The sequence below is a fragment of the Gobio gobio genome, assembly GCF_949357685.1.
Source record: "Gobio gobio genome assembly, chromosome: 3".
NCBI classification, from domain to species: Eukaryota; Metazoa; Chordata; class Actinopteri; order Cypriniformes; family Gobionidae; genus Gobio; species Gobio gobio.
Window position 1 is genome coordinate 62942887 of NC_137099.1, and position 19345 is coordinate 62962231.

At 38.8% G+C, this 19345-nt stretch overlaps 1 protein-coding gene across 1 annotated transcript; it reads left to right on the top strand.

Moving 5' to 3' along the window:
- Positions 1 to 484: 484 nt before the first annotated feature.
- metrnlb (meteorin like, glial cell differentiation regulator b) lies at positions 485 to 15858 on the top strand. The gene is made up of 4 exons (XM_079811369.1): positions 485 to 679; positions 4996 to 5381; positions 13005 to 13064; positions 15405 to 15858. Exons 1-4 carry the CDS (start codon positions 597 to 599, stop codon positions 15722 to 15724), a joined length of 849 nt encoding a protein of 282 aa, XP_079667495.1. The 5' UTR covers positions 485 to 596; the 3' UTR covers positions 15725 to 15858.
- Positions 15859 to 19345: the final 3487 nt, after the last annotated feature.

Below are 19345 nucleotides of genomic sequence, written 5' to 3' on the forward strand. Positions count from 1 at the left end.
TCAAAAGACTTGGTTTTCCTGGGTCTTAGGAGGTTAAAATGTACAAGTTTTAGACTTGATCATAAGTAATTTTATTTGTTTTTACAGGAAATATAAATCCAGTCAGGGGTGAATTGAATAAACAGAATAATATAAAACAGTGACAAACTTAAAAGTTAAATAAAAATATGAAAATGTTAGTAGAAACACATTTTACAACGTTCTTATTTTTTTAAACATATTGTATTTAGGTATTATTGCTCTTCTGATGTTACATTTATGGATACTTTTCTTAAATTCAGCAAACATTTAATTAAGTAATATTCCTTATGATAAGATTTCTCATAGGAAAAAAGTGAGTCTGCAGGCTATTGTATAGTAGCTGGGCGTGGTTTATAAAGGCAGTGGGCGTGGTTTAGAGGCGTGGCTCGTGTTTGTGGGCGTGGCTGGGGTCGAATGAGGGAAAGTTTCTGCTGGACTCTGCCAGAGTCTGTGCGCACGCGGGCACGAGCGCTTGGTTCTGGACTAACGCGCATCTCGGACCTCTGCTCGTGACTCGGACATGTAGTTTGGGGCTGGACTGTGTGTTTGTGCAGACTGAAGGAGATTTGGGGAGGATGTTGGTGTTCATTCTTCTGTCCGCTGTGGCGCTGTGTGGATGGGGTCAATACTCCAGTGACCAGTGCAGCTGGACTGGGAGGTGAGCCTTATACAAGTGCACAGCTTTATAATAGCGGTCATCTTTGATTTCAAAAGGTTTTACAGTAAAGAAACTGCTTCCAACATGTATTGCTCATTAAAAGCAAGTCTGTTTTGTCTTTTGTCTTTAGCCAGGTAAGGAGTTTTTTTAGTTTTAAGACTTGTAATATCACGGTTAAGACGTGTAATACTTAAAATAAAGCAATTCAGTGAGAGGTGATGGGTAAAGTCCGGACATGCCCTTACGCTGAACATGCGCTGACATTAACCCGATGACTCGCGAGCCGGCGATTCGTATGATCCGGTTCTCCTCCCGGAACGACTCGGATTTGGACGGATTCTGTGCGCGCGTGAATCATTACTCGGCTGTATTAGGACATTGTTCTGGAGTTGAAATTGTGAAGTGGCTAAAGAAACATAAAAGCTATCACATCTTATACAACCTCCTTGCCAGGGAATCTAAACAGCGGTGTTTAACTCGGATTCTGAAAAAGAACCATCCGATTGAATCGGTTCACTAAAACGAATCCGAGTGAACACCGCTAAAACGCTCGTATTTTCTGCGCGTTAATCTCCATATGTCTTTGAAATCGAGATTTATATGTCATCTGAAAGCTGGATGAATAAGATTTCCATTGATGTATGGTTTGTTATGATATTTGGCAGAGATATTTGAAAATCTGTAATCTGAGGGTGCAAAAAAATCTAAATATTGATAAAATCTCCTTTAAAGTTGTCCAAATGAAGTCCTTATCAATGCATATTACTACTGATAATACATTTCTGATATATTTACGGTAGGAAATGTACAAAATATTTTCATGGAACATGATCTTAATAGCCTAAAAATTTCTGGCATAAAAGAAAAATGGATAATTTTGACCCATTCAATGTATTGTTGGATATTTGCCACATATATGCCCGTGAGATTATGACTGCTGTTGAGCTCCAGGGTCACACATGTTCTCTCCAGGGTTGAATAAGTTACTCTAAAAAAGTAATGAATTAGTTACTAATGACCAGTGATGCCAGTAACGCGTTACTCTAATGATCTGACTACTTTTTTCCAGTAGCGAGTAATCTAACGCGTTACTATTTCCAAACCAGTAATCAGATTAAAATCATTTATCCAAGTCACTGTGAGTTACTATTTTAGTCATTTTCCTTAGTAAACATATATATTGTTGCTTTCTCCTTGCGTCTCGGGGAGAGTATTTATATTAAGTGAAGTCAAGAAAGACTGTCTTTATTACATTTTTTATTAAAAAATGTTTTTTTTTTTTCAGGAAGTATTTTTTAATTTCAACTTAAAATGTCAGGAGATACATTTTTGAACGTAACTGTTAAAAATGCACTTCCAATAAAGTGAGTGTTGGCAAAAATGGTTGTCATTTCTATGTTGAGGCGGCATGTAACTAATAAAGTAACTTGTAATCTAACTTAGTTACTTTTAAAATCAAGTAATCTGTAAAGTAACTAAGTTACTTTTTAAAGGAGTATTCAGTAATCAGATTTCTTTTTCAAAGTAACTGTGGCAACACTGCTAATGACATCTTCAATAGTGGAATTAGATTACTGTACAAATTACTCTCTCCAAAAAGTATGTATTACTAATTACTTTCTTAACTACTTTATCAACCTCGGCTAGTTAATGATTCAAGGATAGGCTAAATAGTATTATTTATAATTTTTCTACACAGTATTTAGTTCAATTACATCAGTAACTTTCATTAAATTACAGAAAAGATAAGAGTAATCCCTTACTTTACTTTTCAAGGGGAAAGTAATTAAACTACAGTAACTATTACTTAGTAACTACACCCAACACACACACACCCTCTCTCTCTCTCTCTCTCTCTCTCTCTCTCTCTCTCTCTCTCTCTCTCTTTCTCTCTTTGAACCAGACCGCGTGTGAATCTGGCCTCTATTACGTGCTCCGCGACTTAATGGACTCCAGAAATGATTTAATAACGTTAATTAAAAGCAAGCCGAATGAAATGGGGGGGATTTAGGGGTCATGTGTGTGCATTTTCTCCGGAGGACATTTGGCACTGATTTAGCAGAAACCAAACCCCGTCAGTTTAATTATAATGCCAACTCATGAGCCCCAGCTGGAGCTGTGAAGGGTTTGTTCTGCCATCATGTGGGACCATTTGCTCAGAAAGTTTCATCTGGATTTGTAAATCCCATGTTTTGCTATCCAGGATTAGGCATTACTGTTGTGCCGGTTTTTCAAAGCAAAATAGGATCACCCTGATCCAGATACACAACCAAATCTGGATTGCTAGTGCTCTACGGAGCGCCTAAAGGGACACGGTGATGGAAAAAATATGAGATGCTATTAAATACTTCAATGCTTTTGCGTTCGCTCGCAAATAACTTTTGACTGGGTCATCTCTTACCATTGTGCAAATGTAGTTTACAAACAGTGATAAAACACTTTAAATTGAATATAATATTTATATATACTGTAAAACTACCGAAAGTTTTACAGTTTTAAAGTTGTATTAATTTTTTGTTCCTGAAATCCACCCTTCTGCTGGGATTAGTCCTGATTGTTTTTTTGGATCAAAGGTAATCCCAATCTTACTAAAAAGTTTTGAACAACTCAAACTGATGGTTTGATCCCAACCAAGATTGTTTTTAGTGATCTAATCTGATTTCCGAAGCCTATTTTTCTTTTGAACAACCAATTTTCAAGATCCAATCCGATCAGATTAGATTACTTTTGCACAACTCCTCCATATTTGGTGGAAATACAGGACTGTGTTTAATCTCTGTTTTAGAATCAGCCAATCCGTTTTTAGTCTATTGAGTTTGGACGAGCTCAATGGATGGGACACTTTTGAGAGTTGTTTTTGGTGCTATTCCCCAGGTGAAGAGTGTAAATCTCAAAGCCTCTTCACACACCCGTCGGCCCCGGTCCAGCTGAAACAAACACTGTAATCATCCCTAAATACGCCAACCACAACCACTTGAAAGCGCTGTGGCGGGGACATAAAAACGTCACATCTGGATGACAGCTTGCCTGATATCTTTCATGTGCACATAAGCAGCTTTTTCAGAGACGTCAGGTTATATCTAACACTATCGACATCCGATCTCTCCTCATGTTGCTGAAAGCTCTTGGAGACGAGGAGGAGGTCACGCTCACCCTGAAGGTCATGGGATGCGTCAGAGCTGTGGACATCCCAATTTGCCATGCCCTCAGATTTATGTGTCATTTGAAAAACGAGAGCCTCTGTGTTGAATGGGAAGCAAGACACAACTTTGGCCCTGTTTACAGCTCTGGTCAATCGGATCACAAGTAGACAAGGGTAGACATCACCTGGTGTCTCTTTTGTCCACTTTCAACCACTTCTGTCCTGATTTCTTCGAGAGGAGGGTCTATGAGCGCTGTGAGTGTGTGTTAGATATCAGGAATGGTGAGAGAACTTTGTGCCTGGGACAGTTTTCATCTTCAATCTTGGGTCTTCAGCCGACAAAGTTTAAATCCCGTGTGGCTAGCGTGTGTCCCATAATGTTCACGCGTTAGGTCAGTAGGCGGAGAGTAGGGGGTCTTTAATTAGCTGTTCGAACGCATTTGACCCCATGAGCGTCTACACTACAAAAGCAATGCGTTTTCGACCACCTCTGAAAGTGGACAAGCTGAAAAAAGTGTTGTCCACGATTAAAACGCTTCTTAATACCACAGGGCCTAAAACTGTAGAGGAACACAGAAGTGTTTGCGGATGTTTGTGAGCAACCAAACGTTGAGCTTGTTAAAGGGGTGGCTCCGTGTTTTTTTTCTAGGCTTGGTTGTGTTTATGGGGCTCAGTATAACATGTCTTAATTTTTTTTAAAAACGCCATATTTTTCTTATATTTTACCTTATTCCACACCGCTGTCTCCACTGTCCTTTGAGCGGCTCGTTTGCTTCCAGCTTCTGTGAAGTCCATCCCTCCGACAAACGCAATGGTCTTAGATTGGTTAGATGGCCAAATGTAGTTTGTAGTTGTGCAACAGCTCTCTCTCTTTCGTAATGACTGCGACGTGGCCTCGTCCACTATATTGCGTGTTCACGGGGGCAGTGTTTGTTAATAGCAGGTGTTTATGATGTCAGCAACCCGGGAAGAAGCTTATTGTAGTCCAAACCGGCCGTTTTTGTAGGCAATAAACTGCCATAACTTTAAAAGACAATATCTCCGTTTGCATTGAACTTTCAGCGCTGTAACTTTGGAGATACTGTTTATGCTCAAGCAACAACATTACACACTAACTAAAGTTAAAAAAGTGAAATCGCATGCAACCACCCCTTTAACTCTTGTGTGTTTGCAGCGGGCTGACGCACGAGTCTCACGCGCGGGACGTGGAGCAGGTGTACCTGCGCTGTGCTGAAGGCTCTCTGGAGTGGCTCTATCCCACCGGAGCCGTCATCGTCAACCTGAGGCTCAACCTGCCGTCCGCCGCGCACCTCCACGCCTGCATCAAGCCCCGGCCGGACTCGCGCGGAGCCGCGCTGTACGTGGAGCGGGCCGGAGAGCTGCGGCTGCTGCTGTCGGAGGCGGAGCAGGCGGCGGGGCTCGTGCGGTGCTTCGGCCTGCAGGAGGGGGCGCTGTTCGTGGAGGCGTCCGCACGCCGGGACATCAGCCGGAGGATCACAGCCTTTCAGTATCAGCTGATCTCCACGCAGACGCCAGGACACCAGCCCTACTCGCCTGCAGGTACAGAGCTCAAACATCCTACAAATAAATCTTAGAAAAACGGAAAAGCGACCTTATGGGCCCTATTTTAATGTGAGCGCACGGCGCAGGTGCACTTAAGGTGTGTCCGAATCCACTTTTGCTAGTTTTATGACGGATAACACCAGGCTCATGGTCCAAAAGGGTTGTCCCGCGTCTCTTATTGAGTCATGGGTGTGTTTTGGTAACGTGCAATAAACCAATCAGAGTCTCATCTCCCTTTCCCTTTAAAAGCCAGTTCCACTATGTACAGTGGGGCAAAAAAGTATTTAGTCAGCCACCAATTGTGCAAGTTCTCCCACTTATTCTGTCTCTCATAGTTGAAGTGTATCTATGATGAAAATTACAGGCCTCTCTCATCTTTTTAAGTGGGAGAACTTGCACAATTGGTGGCTGACTAAATACTTTTTTGCCCCACTGTACATGAAGAGAGACCGAACGCTTCCCCAGAGAGGAATCCTTTTACAGGGCTCGACATTAACGCTTGTCCGGGACAAATGGGCAAGTGCAAGAGAATTTTACTTGCCCGACCGGACAAGCGTCCTGATTAAAACGTCAAAAAATAACTAGGGAATCACCAAAATGCAAGATGATATTTTGAAGAATGTTTGTAACAAAGCAGAGAGAGCAACCATTAACTAACATAGTATTTTTTCCCCTACTATGCTAGTCAATGGTTGCTCTCTCTGCTTGGTTACAAACATTCTTCAAAAATATCTTCTTTTGTGTTCAGCAGAACAAAGAAACTCATACAGGTTTGGAACAAATTGAGGGTGAGTAAATGATGACAGAATTTTCATTTTTAGGTGAACTATCCCTTTAATGCTTGTCCGGGACAAGTGGGCAAGTGAAAGAGAATTTGACTTGCCCAACCGGACTAGTGTCCTGATGAAAACGTCAAAAAAGAACTAGGGAATCACCAAAATCCAAGAATGATTCTGCACTCATTTAGTGTAATTGGCGATCGATCGTGGATAATAATATATAATGTAATGAACGCTGCCTCTCGAGGCGAAATCACAACAATGAGCGCCGCTCACACAGAGAAACTCAGTTAACACACACGGTGAAAATTACAAATTGTGGAGTTTTTATATGTATAACATATGATACAGTAAAGCAACATCACACGAGCAAGAGTGTTGTTCTCCTGAATAACATCACGATTGAAAATGACACTGATTTCATATGACACTTCCATAAACAATTAATTAACATTAAGTCACTTACATTTTAGATGCAATATTGACTGTATTTGTTAGATTTCAGCAGCGAAAATAATTCCAAACAAAGATCACAGCAGAACCATAACACATCTCACAGCAACAGTGTGTGTTACTGAATGAATCGGTTGAATCAAAGATTTAATGACCCGTTCATAAACGACTGCCTCATTCCTGAACGAATCAGCCGTTTGAATGAATCGTTTAAATGAATCGACTCAATGACTCACTCTTTCAGACGGTCACTTGCTGCCACCTACTGGTACATTTCTTATTTGTAGATTCAAACATATTTAAAACAATCTCATAACATTATTTAAAGCAGTTGTAATTAGTTTTTTTAGTGTAAATGATTTAATTTGATTGGTAACAGCCCTATAGTGTCTTATTCTAATTCAATTTCTGATTCTGAAAAGCTGAAGCATAGCCTATATTTAATAAGATTATGGAAAAAATGCCCTTTATAAAAGGTAAAATATCGCAAATATGCATATTTAAATACATCAAAGCTGATTGAACACTGTGAGAATATTGCTTCAGAATAAATAATACTTACTACATTCTATTTACAAAAAACAATTCCGGACAAGCACATTTTTTACTCATAAAATTGAATGACAGATTTACTTGCTTATCTTATACTTTTACTTTTACGTATAGTTACAAGCATGTGAACCGGCTTAATGTCGAGCCCTGGTTTTATTTTTAATATTTAAGCGCGTGTGTGTGTGTGTGTAATAATCAGAGTGTACGCGCATTGAGCACCGCCTATAGGCTCTTATCAATAACACACCCTTTAAATAACACACACATACTATAGAGCAGGTGTGTGTTGGTCAATGGTCAGTGGTGTTCAGTTCCTCACAATAGCAACGCTCCAGCAATGCTCCTGATCACACCTGGTGTTCAGACCAGACGCCCATGGGTCAACAGATGAGCAGTGCTTTTGATATTTAAACAACGAGGAGACCTGCGTCCGGCTGAAACGGCTAAGCCCTATTGGTTTAGTTAACATTTGCTTTAATCCTAAAACACCATGTAGTGTGTAATTCAAAATACCAGTGAAAAATCAACATGGAAAAATCCTTTCATATTAACACAGTATATTGGATCTGTAAAATTAGTGTACTTACTTCATCTTGAGGGAAGTTTATTGTAATATTTACAATGTTTGTGAATTTCACATCAGAAACATAATATATAGTGTGTATTCAGTGTATCACGCAGCCTTAGTGTTTGTTCGACAGAGAGAGAGAGAGAGAGAGAGAGAGAGAGAGTGTTGGGGGTGGAATAACAACGCTGTCAAATGGCCGTCATTCAGATGAAAGACTACTTTAGTGAGGCAGTAAAATGACCCCGTAAAACCTAAAGCCCAGACAGAACCATCAGCCCCCCCGACGCTCCATGTTCAGCCTGACATAAGAAAACAAGCAGTCTAATCAAGAGGTGTCGCAGGGTCAACCCGCCTGTAGTGCTGTCAATCACAGCGGCCGCTGCGTGCCATTGGCCCGAGGGTCGGCGAGGTCCACTCTCATTGGCCAGCGGTGTGTGGATGCTGCTGTTGGATTGGCCGTGCAGGTGAGATGAGCTCTGGCACAGCAGCTTGAGCGTTTCAACAGGGATTTGAGATTATATAAATAAGTTCACACACAGCTGTTCTCGTAGTTTTTTCTTCTTTTTTTCACACACCCAGCTAACAGAGAACGTTCTGGCAAGGTTCTCTCAAAATTGGAAATGTCCCCTTAATGTTCATATGACCAATAAAAACATTTATAAAACGGGACGCTTCGAACGTTCAGACCACATTCATAACCAGTGTTTTCTTAGCTTGCTGGGAATGTGAGCAGAATGTTCTGGAAAGCTACCTGTTGTTCCAGAGCGTCTCTTTCCTCCGCTTCCCTTCCCCCGCTCTTTTCCCTCTTTCCCGCTCTTCATTCCCAGAGGCTTTGGCTGTATAAACACGGGAGTCTTGAGGTGTCCTGAGCTCCTCACCTGTTGGTCTCACTCACACTCCTGGCCTTCTGATTGGTCCACAGCGAGAAAAAGTGTGTGTGTGTCAGTGAAAGGAGCTTTTTTAGGAATTTCCAAGCTGTTCTCTTAAAGCAGTGAAAGTTGACCCTGATTTATACAAGCTCAAGCTCCATAAAGGGCAAAAAAAGTACCATAAAGTGGTCGATATGACATTTTATGGCTATCAAATCATGTTGTCATTTTTAGTTCTCTGAACGTTATGAGAATGCTATATTTTGGTTCCCAAAACATGCATTTTTAATTTGTATATTAACATACATTACATTTTATATATATATAAAAAAAATAAAGTTTATAAATAAAACCTGAAAATAATACTCTCATGTAAATACACTTTCTGTAAAAGTTATGGCAACGCTTTATTAAAGCATTATAAAGGTATTCATATAATGCATTATATATTTTCTATTAAACTGCATTATAATAATAGCAGATTCGTTGTTACATTTGACATTGGTTGTTTGTCGTGTTTTTAATGCATAGAGGTGTGTTTGATGAATAGATCAGTATTATAATGTATTGTAACACTGGTTATTATTATTCATGAGACCATACAGTGCTTTATAAGGTGCATTACAGGGCATAATTCATGAATTTAAAATACTAATATAATGAATTATATATATATATATATATAATATAGGCTTTAAGTAAAGTGTTACCAATTGAAAGGTATTTTTAAGATTTTTAAGCAACATTTTGAGAACTTTATTTTATAGTAGTACAAATAAAACCTAAAAATATTAGCCATTATGGAATGTTCTGTAAACGTTATTTTATAATTGTAAATATAAAATGTAAAAAAAAAAAAAAAACGTTGGTAAATGTTACTTCATTTGGGAACGTTCTTTGTAGGTATTCTGTGTAAAAAGATGTCTAAAAAAACTTTACTGGGAACTTTTTTTTATAATTCTAGAAATAAAACCTTCGAAGATCATTATGTGGTTTCCCACAAATACTGACCAAATGCTGTCCAAACACTCACATTAGGGGAACGTTCAATCCAGGGGCGATTCTAGGATTGTCATTTTGAGCCCCCAGTGAGGGTATGAACAAATAAATGGGAACACTTTAGTTTAGGGTCCAATTCCCACTATTAACTAGTAGCTTATTAGTATGCAGATTAGGATATTGGCTGTTTATTATTACTTATAAAGCAAATATGAATGCCTCATTCTGCATATGACCATATTGTACATCCCTTAATCATACAATGTAGGCAGGTTTATAATCACTGAGACCCCACATGTGAGGTAGTTAGGGGGGTTTGGGGCCATGGCCCCTCCAGAAAATGGAGGAGGTTATACCAGATATATTAGTAAATGGCGAAAGATTACAAAATTGTATCAGATTTTAAATATCTTGGGAGTTATTTTAGACACTCACTTAACATTTGAAAAGCATGTTAAAAAAATAGTTTGTACAGTTACACCACAACTTTGAAATTTTTAATTTATACGGGGTCAACTTTCAGCTGAAGCTGCAAGAATCTTTCTGCACTCTTTAATTTTTCCTCACTTCTCTTACTGCATTACTTCATGGTCCCAAGCAGGAAAATCTACTCTTAGACCTTTGCATAGTCTATACAAACGTGCTATAAAAGTGTTTGATAAGAAACCTGACAGACATCATCATTGTCTTATAATTCAAAATCATAATCTTCTTAGCTTTAATAACTTTGCAGTATTTCACTACTGTAGTTTAATGTATAAAATTGTGAATGATCTTGCACCTTCACCTTTAAAGATGTTTGTTTCATCGCGCAAAGACAGTTTAAGACGGACAAGAGCCGCGTTAAGAGGCGACTGAAGCGCATTTTAGAAAAACAGATTTTGGCCGATCAGCCTTTTCTGTAAAGGCTGGTAATAACTGGAATAGCTTACCAACTGATATTAGACAGTGTACTACCTTTGTCCAGTTTAAATTACATTTGAAAAGATTTTTAAAGACAAGTCAGGTTTGTGATCATTAATTATACAAGGTAAACGATTTTTGAATATGTTTTTTTTTTTTTTTTTTGTATTCTATTGTATTTAATCTGTATGGTATTTTTATTGATAATTTGTTGTACTCCTGCCCAGGGACAACAGATGAAATTTAGCTTTGTAGCTAATTCTGGGGTAATATTGTATTGTCCATTGTCCCTGTCAAATAAAGAATAAATAAATAAATAAAATAAAATGTAGATTTCCATGATCTACAAATGTGCATTTTAAGATGTTCGGAACTCCAAACATTTTTTATAACAATAGCTTGAAAACCATGTCAGTGGGCAGATATGACTCATAAAGTTTTTCCATTTTTCATAAATTAATTTACAATATGCACACATTCATTACTAATCTTATGCCTAATCTGAAGAAAACGGCTTTGTTAATATTTCATTCATGCCTATTTAAATTCAAAATGGCAAAAGTGTATTAATTTGGCTGAATATTTTTGTCATTTGTTTAACATTTCTGACTCAAAGAAGCAGCTGTTAAATATGAAATCTTTAGTTTAGTCATATCTCGCCCTTGATGTCGAGTCGCGCTGCTAAATCCCCCTCAGCCTCAGCAGCTTCTGTGAACATAAAGCCCGCCTAACGTTACTCTGATTTGATTGGTTTTCTCAAATATTTTGTCATTGACGAGCGGTGACAGACCAATGAGGCTGAGATCAACACACACACCTCTGCTTCTGACATGCGCTCTTCTCGCCGCCGCTGCGGATTGAAGAACAGGCTGATTAATGCAGAGTAAAGACGGGACGAAGCCGAAGTCTCCCGCCAGATTCATATGTTATAAAGGTTAATCACACATTTTTCTAAAAAGGGCCTAGTGCATGCTGGGAAGTCACACTTCGTCCAAAACAACACAGATAAGTCGCACCGGTGTACAATTCACATCCTATTATTACAATCAGAAGTGATGTAAAATACCCGTAAATAAAACAAACCCCCCCCCCCATTTTCATCTCAAGACCTGCTGAGATATCACTAAATCACCGGTGCGCTGTCTGATTTAACATCTCTCATGTGATTTGATATAATACATACAGCTTAAATGCGATCAATAACTTCTTTGTAATGTGATTTCTGTGTTGCTGAGCTGCCGGGTTCAGAATCAATGCAGCATTGCCTCAAAAATGCCCAAAATTAATATAAATCCCCACAAAATTCTAAGATTTTAGTTTTTTTATATAACATAGAATATAATTAAGCAATATCGCAAGAGCAAGAGAGCTGTTTTCATGAATATACGCGTGATTGCAAATGATTTAAAAAAACAAGAAGTTAATATTAAATGACATTTTAAACTGTGCCTTTGCTAATTCGGCAACGTTTCGTTATTAAATGAATCCGCTGCTGTGAACAAATCGGCTGAACAAATGATTCTGTGACTGTTCAATAATGCTAATGTTTTAATGTTGAATTAATCTGAACATTATTTATGCAGGTGTAATTATACCAATTCAGATGCAACTTCTGTGCCATGAGTTTAATTGTCAGTGATTTGATTGGTAACAGCGCTATAGTGTCTTACTAATCTAGTTGAGTTTATTTATTAAATATAAGTCATTTCTCAGACAGTAGATATGGATCTTTTAGATGAATTTAAGGAGTCTGGTCTTGGTCTCGTTTAGGTGATCTTGTCTACAATACTAAACTGAGGGAGTGTGTGTGTGTGTGTGTGTGTGTGTGTTCATGAGCGTCTCCTCACAGCTGATCTGAGCTCCCTCCCCATCACATCTCATCTCCAGCCGGTCAGTGTGTGTGTGTGTGTGTGTGTGTGTGTGTGTGTGTGTGTGTGTGTGTGTGTGTGTGTGTGTGTGTACTTTTGTGTGTTCAATCAGCGGAGGAATCACATTTACATTGAATCATTTGCAAATGCTTTTGTCCTAAAGGCGAGTGTGAAGAACATCCTCAACATGACACTCAGTGTGTGAGTCTGACATGAATGTGATGAGGAACAGGCATCATGTCTTTCTATCATACTGGCACTGTGGTCTGATTCAGATTCACTCGCGATTCGTTTGAATCATCAGATGTGATTCATCTGAACATCTGACTCACTCGCTCACAATTCAAGCTCAAAGGCCTTCTGAACGCAGGTTTATTGTGTGTTCAGCGTGCTTCACTGTGGCTTAAACTCAGTCTGGCGGTGGGGGGAGCGGGTAATGATGATAACACTATCATCTAGACGGGGTCAGAGGGCAAAGGTCAGAGGTCACATGAGCTCAGGCACAGCTGGAGTGTGACAGGTGTGACGCAGAGCAGTGCAGACGTGTCTGAGGAGGAAGTGCGTCTGGGTTTCCTTGTGTTCGTGTGTGTGTGTGACACTGATCGTGTGTGTGTGTGTGTGTGTTTCAGCTGCTTGCAGACCCTGCGCTGACCACGAGCTGCTCATGGCCATCTGCACCAGTGACTTTGGTAAGAAACTGTTCTCCATGATATTACACTTATAATGTACAGCATTTCCAGACGAGTTGAATACAGCTAATAGTAAACATTCTGGTTATGAACAAACGTTCCTCCTGTAACGTTATTAGAACGTTTGTGCAACATTATCTGGTCTGGTGGAGATGTTCATTATCACGCTGGTATATAAGTCACATTTTATTATCGCCAGGGTTTGAATTTTCGGTGCAGGTATTGCGCATCATTTTAATAATTCCTGCAGGTCTCAAACTTATCTCTCAAAACGAGTCGCACAATTTCCCACAGGGAAGGGATTTCCTGAAAACGAACGATTACTTCTTCTGAGGCAAATGTGGCGTTTCTGCTCGAGGGCGCCCTCTGGCTTCCAGTGTGAATTATACATTTATTTAGAAGTATTTCTTCTTCTTATTTTCTACCCAAAAGTTTGACAATCCATACGTTTTTTCCCACAGTGGATGCATAAGAGGCTCATATTTCATATTAAAGACATAGACTTTAAGAAATTGATATCACAGATAAAAAGCACAAATAATATATATTTTTTACAATAAATCCTTAAAACTTTCTAATGAGTTTTAGTCATAGGCTGTCTGCATATTAACAGCAGTTTTTTTTGTAAAATAAGTTTTCTAGTAAAATATAATTATTATTATCATACTGTTATATTTATTCCTAAATGCTATTTTACATTTTTAATAGTGAAAATGTAATTGTAATAGTAATATTTCTTATTTTTATTAAGCAATAATAATAATAATCATAATAATTATTATTAGTCATATTAATATATAAACACAAAATGTTATATACACACTTTTCATTTGTAAAAATAAAAAAATAATAATAATCGCATTTTTAATCGCAACCGCAATTTTAACCAGAAAAATCTCAATTGACCTATCGGTAAGCCCCGCCCCCCTTAGTTACTGTTGCTAACTCGGACAAACAAACTATATCTTATTGCTATATAAGAGTTGCTATATCTTACAATGACAGCTGTCAGTGTGAAAACCTTATCCTGAGATGTTTTTGGACACAGAATGTAGCGTATATCCCGTCCGAATGATGGCCAAACTTTACTGATGGTTTATCAAGTTTATTATGTCTTTTTTCACTCCAAAAAATCATCGTAAGAGCTGAACAAACAAAGCAAAAGAAGTGCGCATTAACGTCTCATTCACAAACTAGCTCTCTCCGTTGCATTACCATTAACACACAGCAAATTACACAAAAACACTCAAAAACAAACAAACATACACACAGACCGTATGCCTTTTCGGGAGTGCAGTTAATAACTGGTAAACTTTGTATCTGCAAAACAACTCTGATAAACTGCGTGCAAGCTCTTCCTTTCACTACGTTACCCGTAGACTATAATACCCATCAAAATAGGAGTCCTCCTTAGTAGGACAGATAATGCAGACCTTAAACATATAAATTATAAATAATTAATTGAATATAACCAGTTTAATATGGAGAGGCACTGAAATGTAGACCTTCGTGTTTTTGACCTACAGTGTTACATGACGTGAGAACAGTTAGTTATTATGGTTTGTATGTTAGCAGGGACTTTAATCGTAACTTAATGAGAGTTTGACAAACAGAAAATCCTCTCAGGACACCTGGAATCAGTGTTACAGTACCTCAGGCACGACATTTGAGCATTTGTGTAGCATAAACACCATCAAACCGATGAGAGCCTCAGATTTTCCAATGTTTCTCTATTGATGTCCGAGTTCCAGCCCCAGCGCAACTGATACTCAACTGCTATTGGGGCTTACCGATAGGTCAATTAGATATATTCCCCAAATCGTGCAGCCCTAAACTCGGGTATACAATGTCCGATCTGCCCCAAACCTCACATGTTTGATAATAGTCCCGACCTGAAGACTCTACACGCCAATACTCAGTGACAGTCATAGCGCCACCTGTGGGCAACAGGACGTCTGGCACATCGAAGCGACGTTTGCCATATTTCTCCTATATTTACCCGTTTAAATGCATGTCTATTCACTGTTTTCCTCAGTGGTGGCCCCGGGTGCGAAGCAGCTTTAATTTCATTTGTTTATTTAGTCTTTTGTTGTAATTTATGCTACTTTTTCCATTTAATTCAAAGATTGAAATCAAGCTTCCTTGTGTTGTGTAGGCCTAAACTATTGAGCAACCCCACAGTAAAAACACAAACACGATAAATGTCATTTAAAAACTAAATGTCTAACTGTAACTAGCCGGTGTCTTTACCAGTGTCTGGAAATGCGTCAAATATAAGCCACTGTGGACTGTAAGTTTGTAAGTTTGAGCTGATGAAGTGTGTGTGTTTCTGTGTGTCAGCGGTGCGTGGCAGTATTCATCACGTGGAGGAGGAGGATGAAGAGCAGGCGTCTGTGGTGGTGTCAGTGAGTCAGGTGTACCGGCAGAAGAGCCGTGTGTTTGTGTCCGGGGCGCGCGGGCGCTGGATGGGGCGGGTGAAGATGCCGCTGCGCTGCGGCCCGCGGGCGGGACGGCTGAAGATGGCCGAGTTCCTCTTCACGGGAGCCGTGCGCTTCGGAGAGGCCTGGCTGGGCTGTGCTCCCCTATATAAAGACTTCCTCACACTCTACCACTCAGCTCTGGACGCCGGGACCAACCCCTGCCACATACACACTGACTGACACACACACACACACACACACACACCTCGAGGGCCGGCTCACATCTCACCCCAAAATCAAAAGAAATGATTGAGAAATCATATTTAGGCTGTTTATTTTAGATCCTACATTCTCATTACGGCATTACTACCAGATTTAATTATGTAATCATTTTTAATTTAGATTTTATTTGTAATTTATTGTTTTCTGCAATTATGTATCAATATTTCACTTAACATTTAAATACTAAAATATTTTTGTATATTATTATTATTATTAGTACTATTATAATTATTACTTTTATATATATTTTTTTTTTTATTTAAAAATAATAATAATATTCAAATATTAATAGTAATTAAACTGAAATATTTATACATATTTGCATAGTTTTTTGTTTTGTTACTATTATAATTATATATATATTTATATATATATATAAAATATTAATCTTTAAATAGTGAAATATTTATACATATTTGCAGTACTAAATTTAAATGATAATAATAATGTTTTCATATTTAAGTAATAATAATTGGGGACATTTTTCTTAATTGTCATAATGTGAAGCTGCAGAATCTGATTTGTGATTGGTCTGTTGGTTGTGGGTGTGTTGCTGGCAGTGGTTCCTCTCTGTGGATGTTCTTGGTTACAGACAGAAGTTTTGTTTGTGTGTTTCTGTCTGATTTCACACGTCTGAAACCGATACAGAGAGAGTGTGTCGCAACACTTGGACCCGAGTGTGTGTGTGTGTGTGTGTGTATCATGAGCTCTTGCCTGCTGCGAGAGGATGGCCGGTGCTTTTCTTAAAAGCTTTGTTTATAGTTATAGAGCGGTCGATTCTTCTGACTGACGTCTGGAGTGTGTTCACGTGTGAGTTTGTGTGTGTTTATGATGTGTGTGTGTGTGTGTGTGTGTTTGCTGAGTTGCCTCTTCTGTTCCTTGGAATCAGAATGAGTCTGGAATAAAACACTTTTAATAGAAACATCATGGTTTATGTGTGTCATTCAGTGTGTGTGTGTGTGTGTGGGCATGTTTTTGTGAAATATCAGGACACAAATGTGTATAATGACACTGGTATGACAAAAAGAGGTTCCCCATGTCCTCACTTTTCAAAATGCTAATAAATCACAGAACGAGGTTTTTTTTGTGAGTGAACGTGTGTGTGTGTGTCTGTGAGCGTGTGTGTGAGAGTGCGTATGTGAGAGTATGAGAGAGAGAGAGAGTGTGTGTGTGTGTGTGTGTGTGTGTGTGTGTGTGTGTGTGTGTGTGTGTGTGTGTGTGTGTGTGTGTGTGTGTGTGTGTGTGTGTGTGTGTGTGTGTGTGTCTCTGTGTGTGTGTCTCTGTGTGTGTGTCTCTGTGTGTGTGTGTGTGTGTGTGTGTGTGTGTGTGTGTGTGTGTGTGTGTGTGTGTGTGTGATTTCTGTACAATCTGCCCAACTGTGGAGCAAATTGTGAAATGTTCTCGTGCGGACGCTTCAGCAACACAAGCCTGGAGAAAGATCTGCACAAATCTCTCATGATCTCCCACAGCTCATATCACCAGGAGATGTTTAGTTCACTGAAGTCTCTTGAGAAGATATTGTTCAGTGTTTCCTCAGCAGAAATATCCAAAAAGCACAACTTCAGTAGCACCAACTTCTCACTCAGATCAACTGATTTATCATCAGAGCAGGTCAGACGTGTTTAATGCGACCCCTCACATTAGAGAACATTATCCCCCGGTTTCACAGACAACGCTTAAGCTAGTCCTAGACTAAAGTGCATGTTTGAGCTGTTTTAACTGAAAGAATCTTGCACTGACAAATCTTAAAATGTGTCAGTGGCATTGCTTTGTCTCAAGATGCACACCAGTAATGTTTTTTTCTTGGGCACGTTTATAAAAGTTACTTAAATGTCCTAATTGAACTAAGGCCTAATCCTGGCTTAGTCTAAGCCCTGTCTGTGAAACCGGGCCTATAAGATGCAGCCTGTCAGGGCTTATTATTCTGAAGAAATAACATTCTTATGTTTCTGCAAACATAAGCAAGGCCACATGGGCAGTGAAATAAGCCCATCTCGTTTCTGTGTGGATGTCCTGTCCCGCATTAAGAGATGCAGTGCACATGCCATCTTTTGGCCAACTTTAGCCCATTTCCAGTCCCAGGATCACAACAGCACTGCCAGTCTCATATCGTTTTATTAATCCTTCTCGTGAAATATGAACCGTTCTCAAGCGCTTTACTGGTTTTCCGTAAATCACTGCCAAGTTGGACCCATGTGTGACTCCAGCATGGATGAACTCCTGCATTATTGTCTTTTTATTGCACTGGACGTTCTCTCAAATATTTAGTTTTCCTTCGTTTTTTGGAAGAAACATGAACCAATGACTCATTCACAGTAAGACCAACAACATGCACTTATTCATCTATTATTATTATTATGTATTTACTTAAAGCTACACCGTGTAACTTTTTTAGTTTATTCTTAGCTAAAAACACTTAGTTATTTGATAAATATATGTGCTCATTAATGTATATTTACTTCTTTCAAGTAATAAAGTATTCTCGTAAGTTTATAATATGCCATTGAAAATACATACGGGTGAGGGGTTTGAATGCGGGTCGCCATGTTGCTCCTCCATCTTGAAAGTACATTAGCCAAAGAGGGACATACCCGTGAATTCAAGCTTCGCCTTTGGTGTTTTAACACTCGATGGCACCGTGTCCAATGTGGACGAGGTCGAACTGGAAGCCATGTTAATCTTGGACTAAATCGGCCACCGTAGAGTTAAAATGAAATCGGAATTGAGAGGAACAGAAACTAATATTCACTGGATGGTCATATACCAGTTCACCACTAGATGGGGGAAAATATCACACAGTGTAGCTTTAAAAAACACACAAAATAAAGTCTGTTTTGTCATTGGCCGATGGGTGGATTTCTTCACTGAGAAAAATTATTGTTGGTTTAACTTAAGTAAGATTAAATTTTGAGTTCATTGGAATTAAACATGTGAGTTAATATAACGAATGAGTCTGGTTTAATAATATTGTTACCTGAAACACATTATCTAAGTAGATTTGACGAAAGAGAAGAAGTTTTAGTAATATCTGGATAAGTGTTTCCCACCTAAGCTCTGTCAAATTCAGCGCAATGTTTCCAGCTCACTCAGAGAGCCAGTGAATCAGTGTGTGTCTGACCCTCTGGTCATCTCCTCTCACACTGGACATGTGTGTGTTTATTATTATGTTCCCTCTGATTTCTTTTCACGCGGAGCAAAACTTTTCTCTATTGGGCGGACATTTTGTTCACCTGAGCGAAAACATTCTGTACCTGTACAGCGTATGTAAACACACACAAAAACAGTGGTTTCGTCATGCAGTTATAACTTTTAACTTTAATGTGCCATTTCTATTTTATTTAACCATTGATGTAACTTAGTGATATATTAAATACAAAAATTAAATAAAAAACAGTTACTTCAGAAGTCACTAAATTAAGCACATTTTACAGTGCTGTTAACTGTAGTCTTCTTTACCCAGAAATACTATTAAAATCTCCCCCAGGACAGTTCAATTCTTTATAATAAATATAATATAATATAATATGAAAATAATGAAGCGGTTACGCTGAGATGGTTCTTAACCTTCTGCTGCTCTTC

What these genes read in the sequence shown, in the direction of transcription:
- metrnlb (XM_079811369.1), top strand. Translation starts at nt 597, where the DNA reads ATGTTGGTGTTCATTCTTCTGTCCGCTGTGGCGCTGTGTGGATGGGGT. An exon ending in CCAGCCCTACTCGCCTGCAG is followed by an intron (nt 5,382 to 13,004) that starts GTACAGAGCTCA and finishes TGTGTGTTTCAG; the next exon opens with CTGCTTGCAGACCCTGCGCT. An exon ending in CATCTGCACCAGTGACTTTG is followed by an intron (nt 13,065 to 15,404) that starts GTAAGAAACTGT and finishes TCTGTGTGTCAG; the next exon opens with CGGTGCGTGGCAGTATTCAT.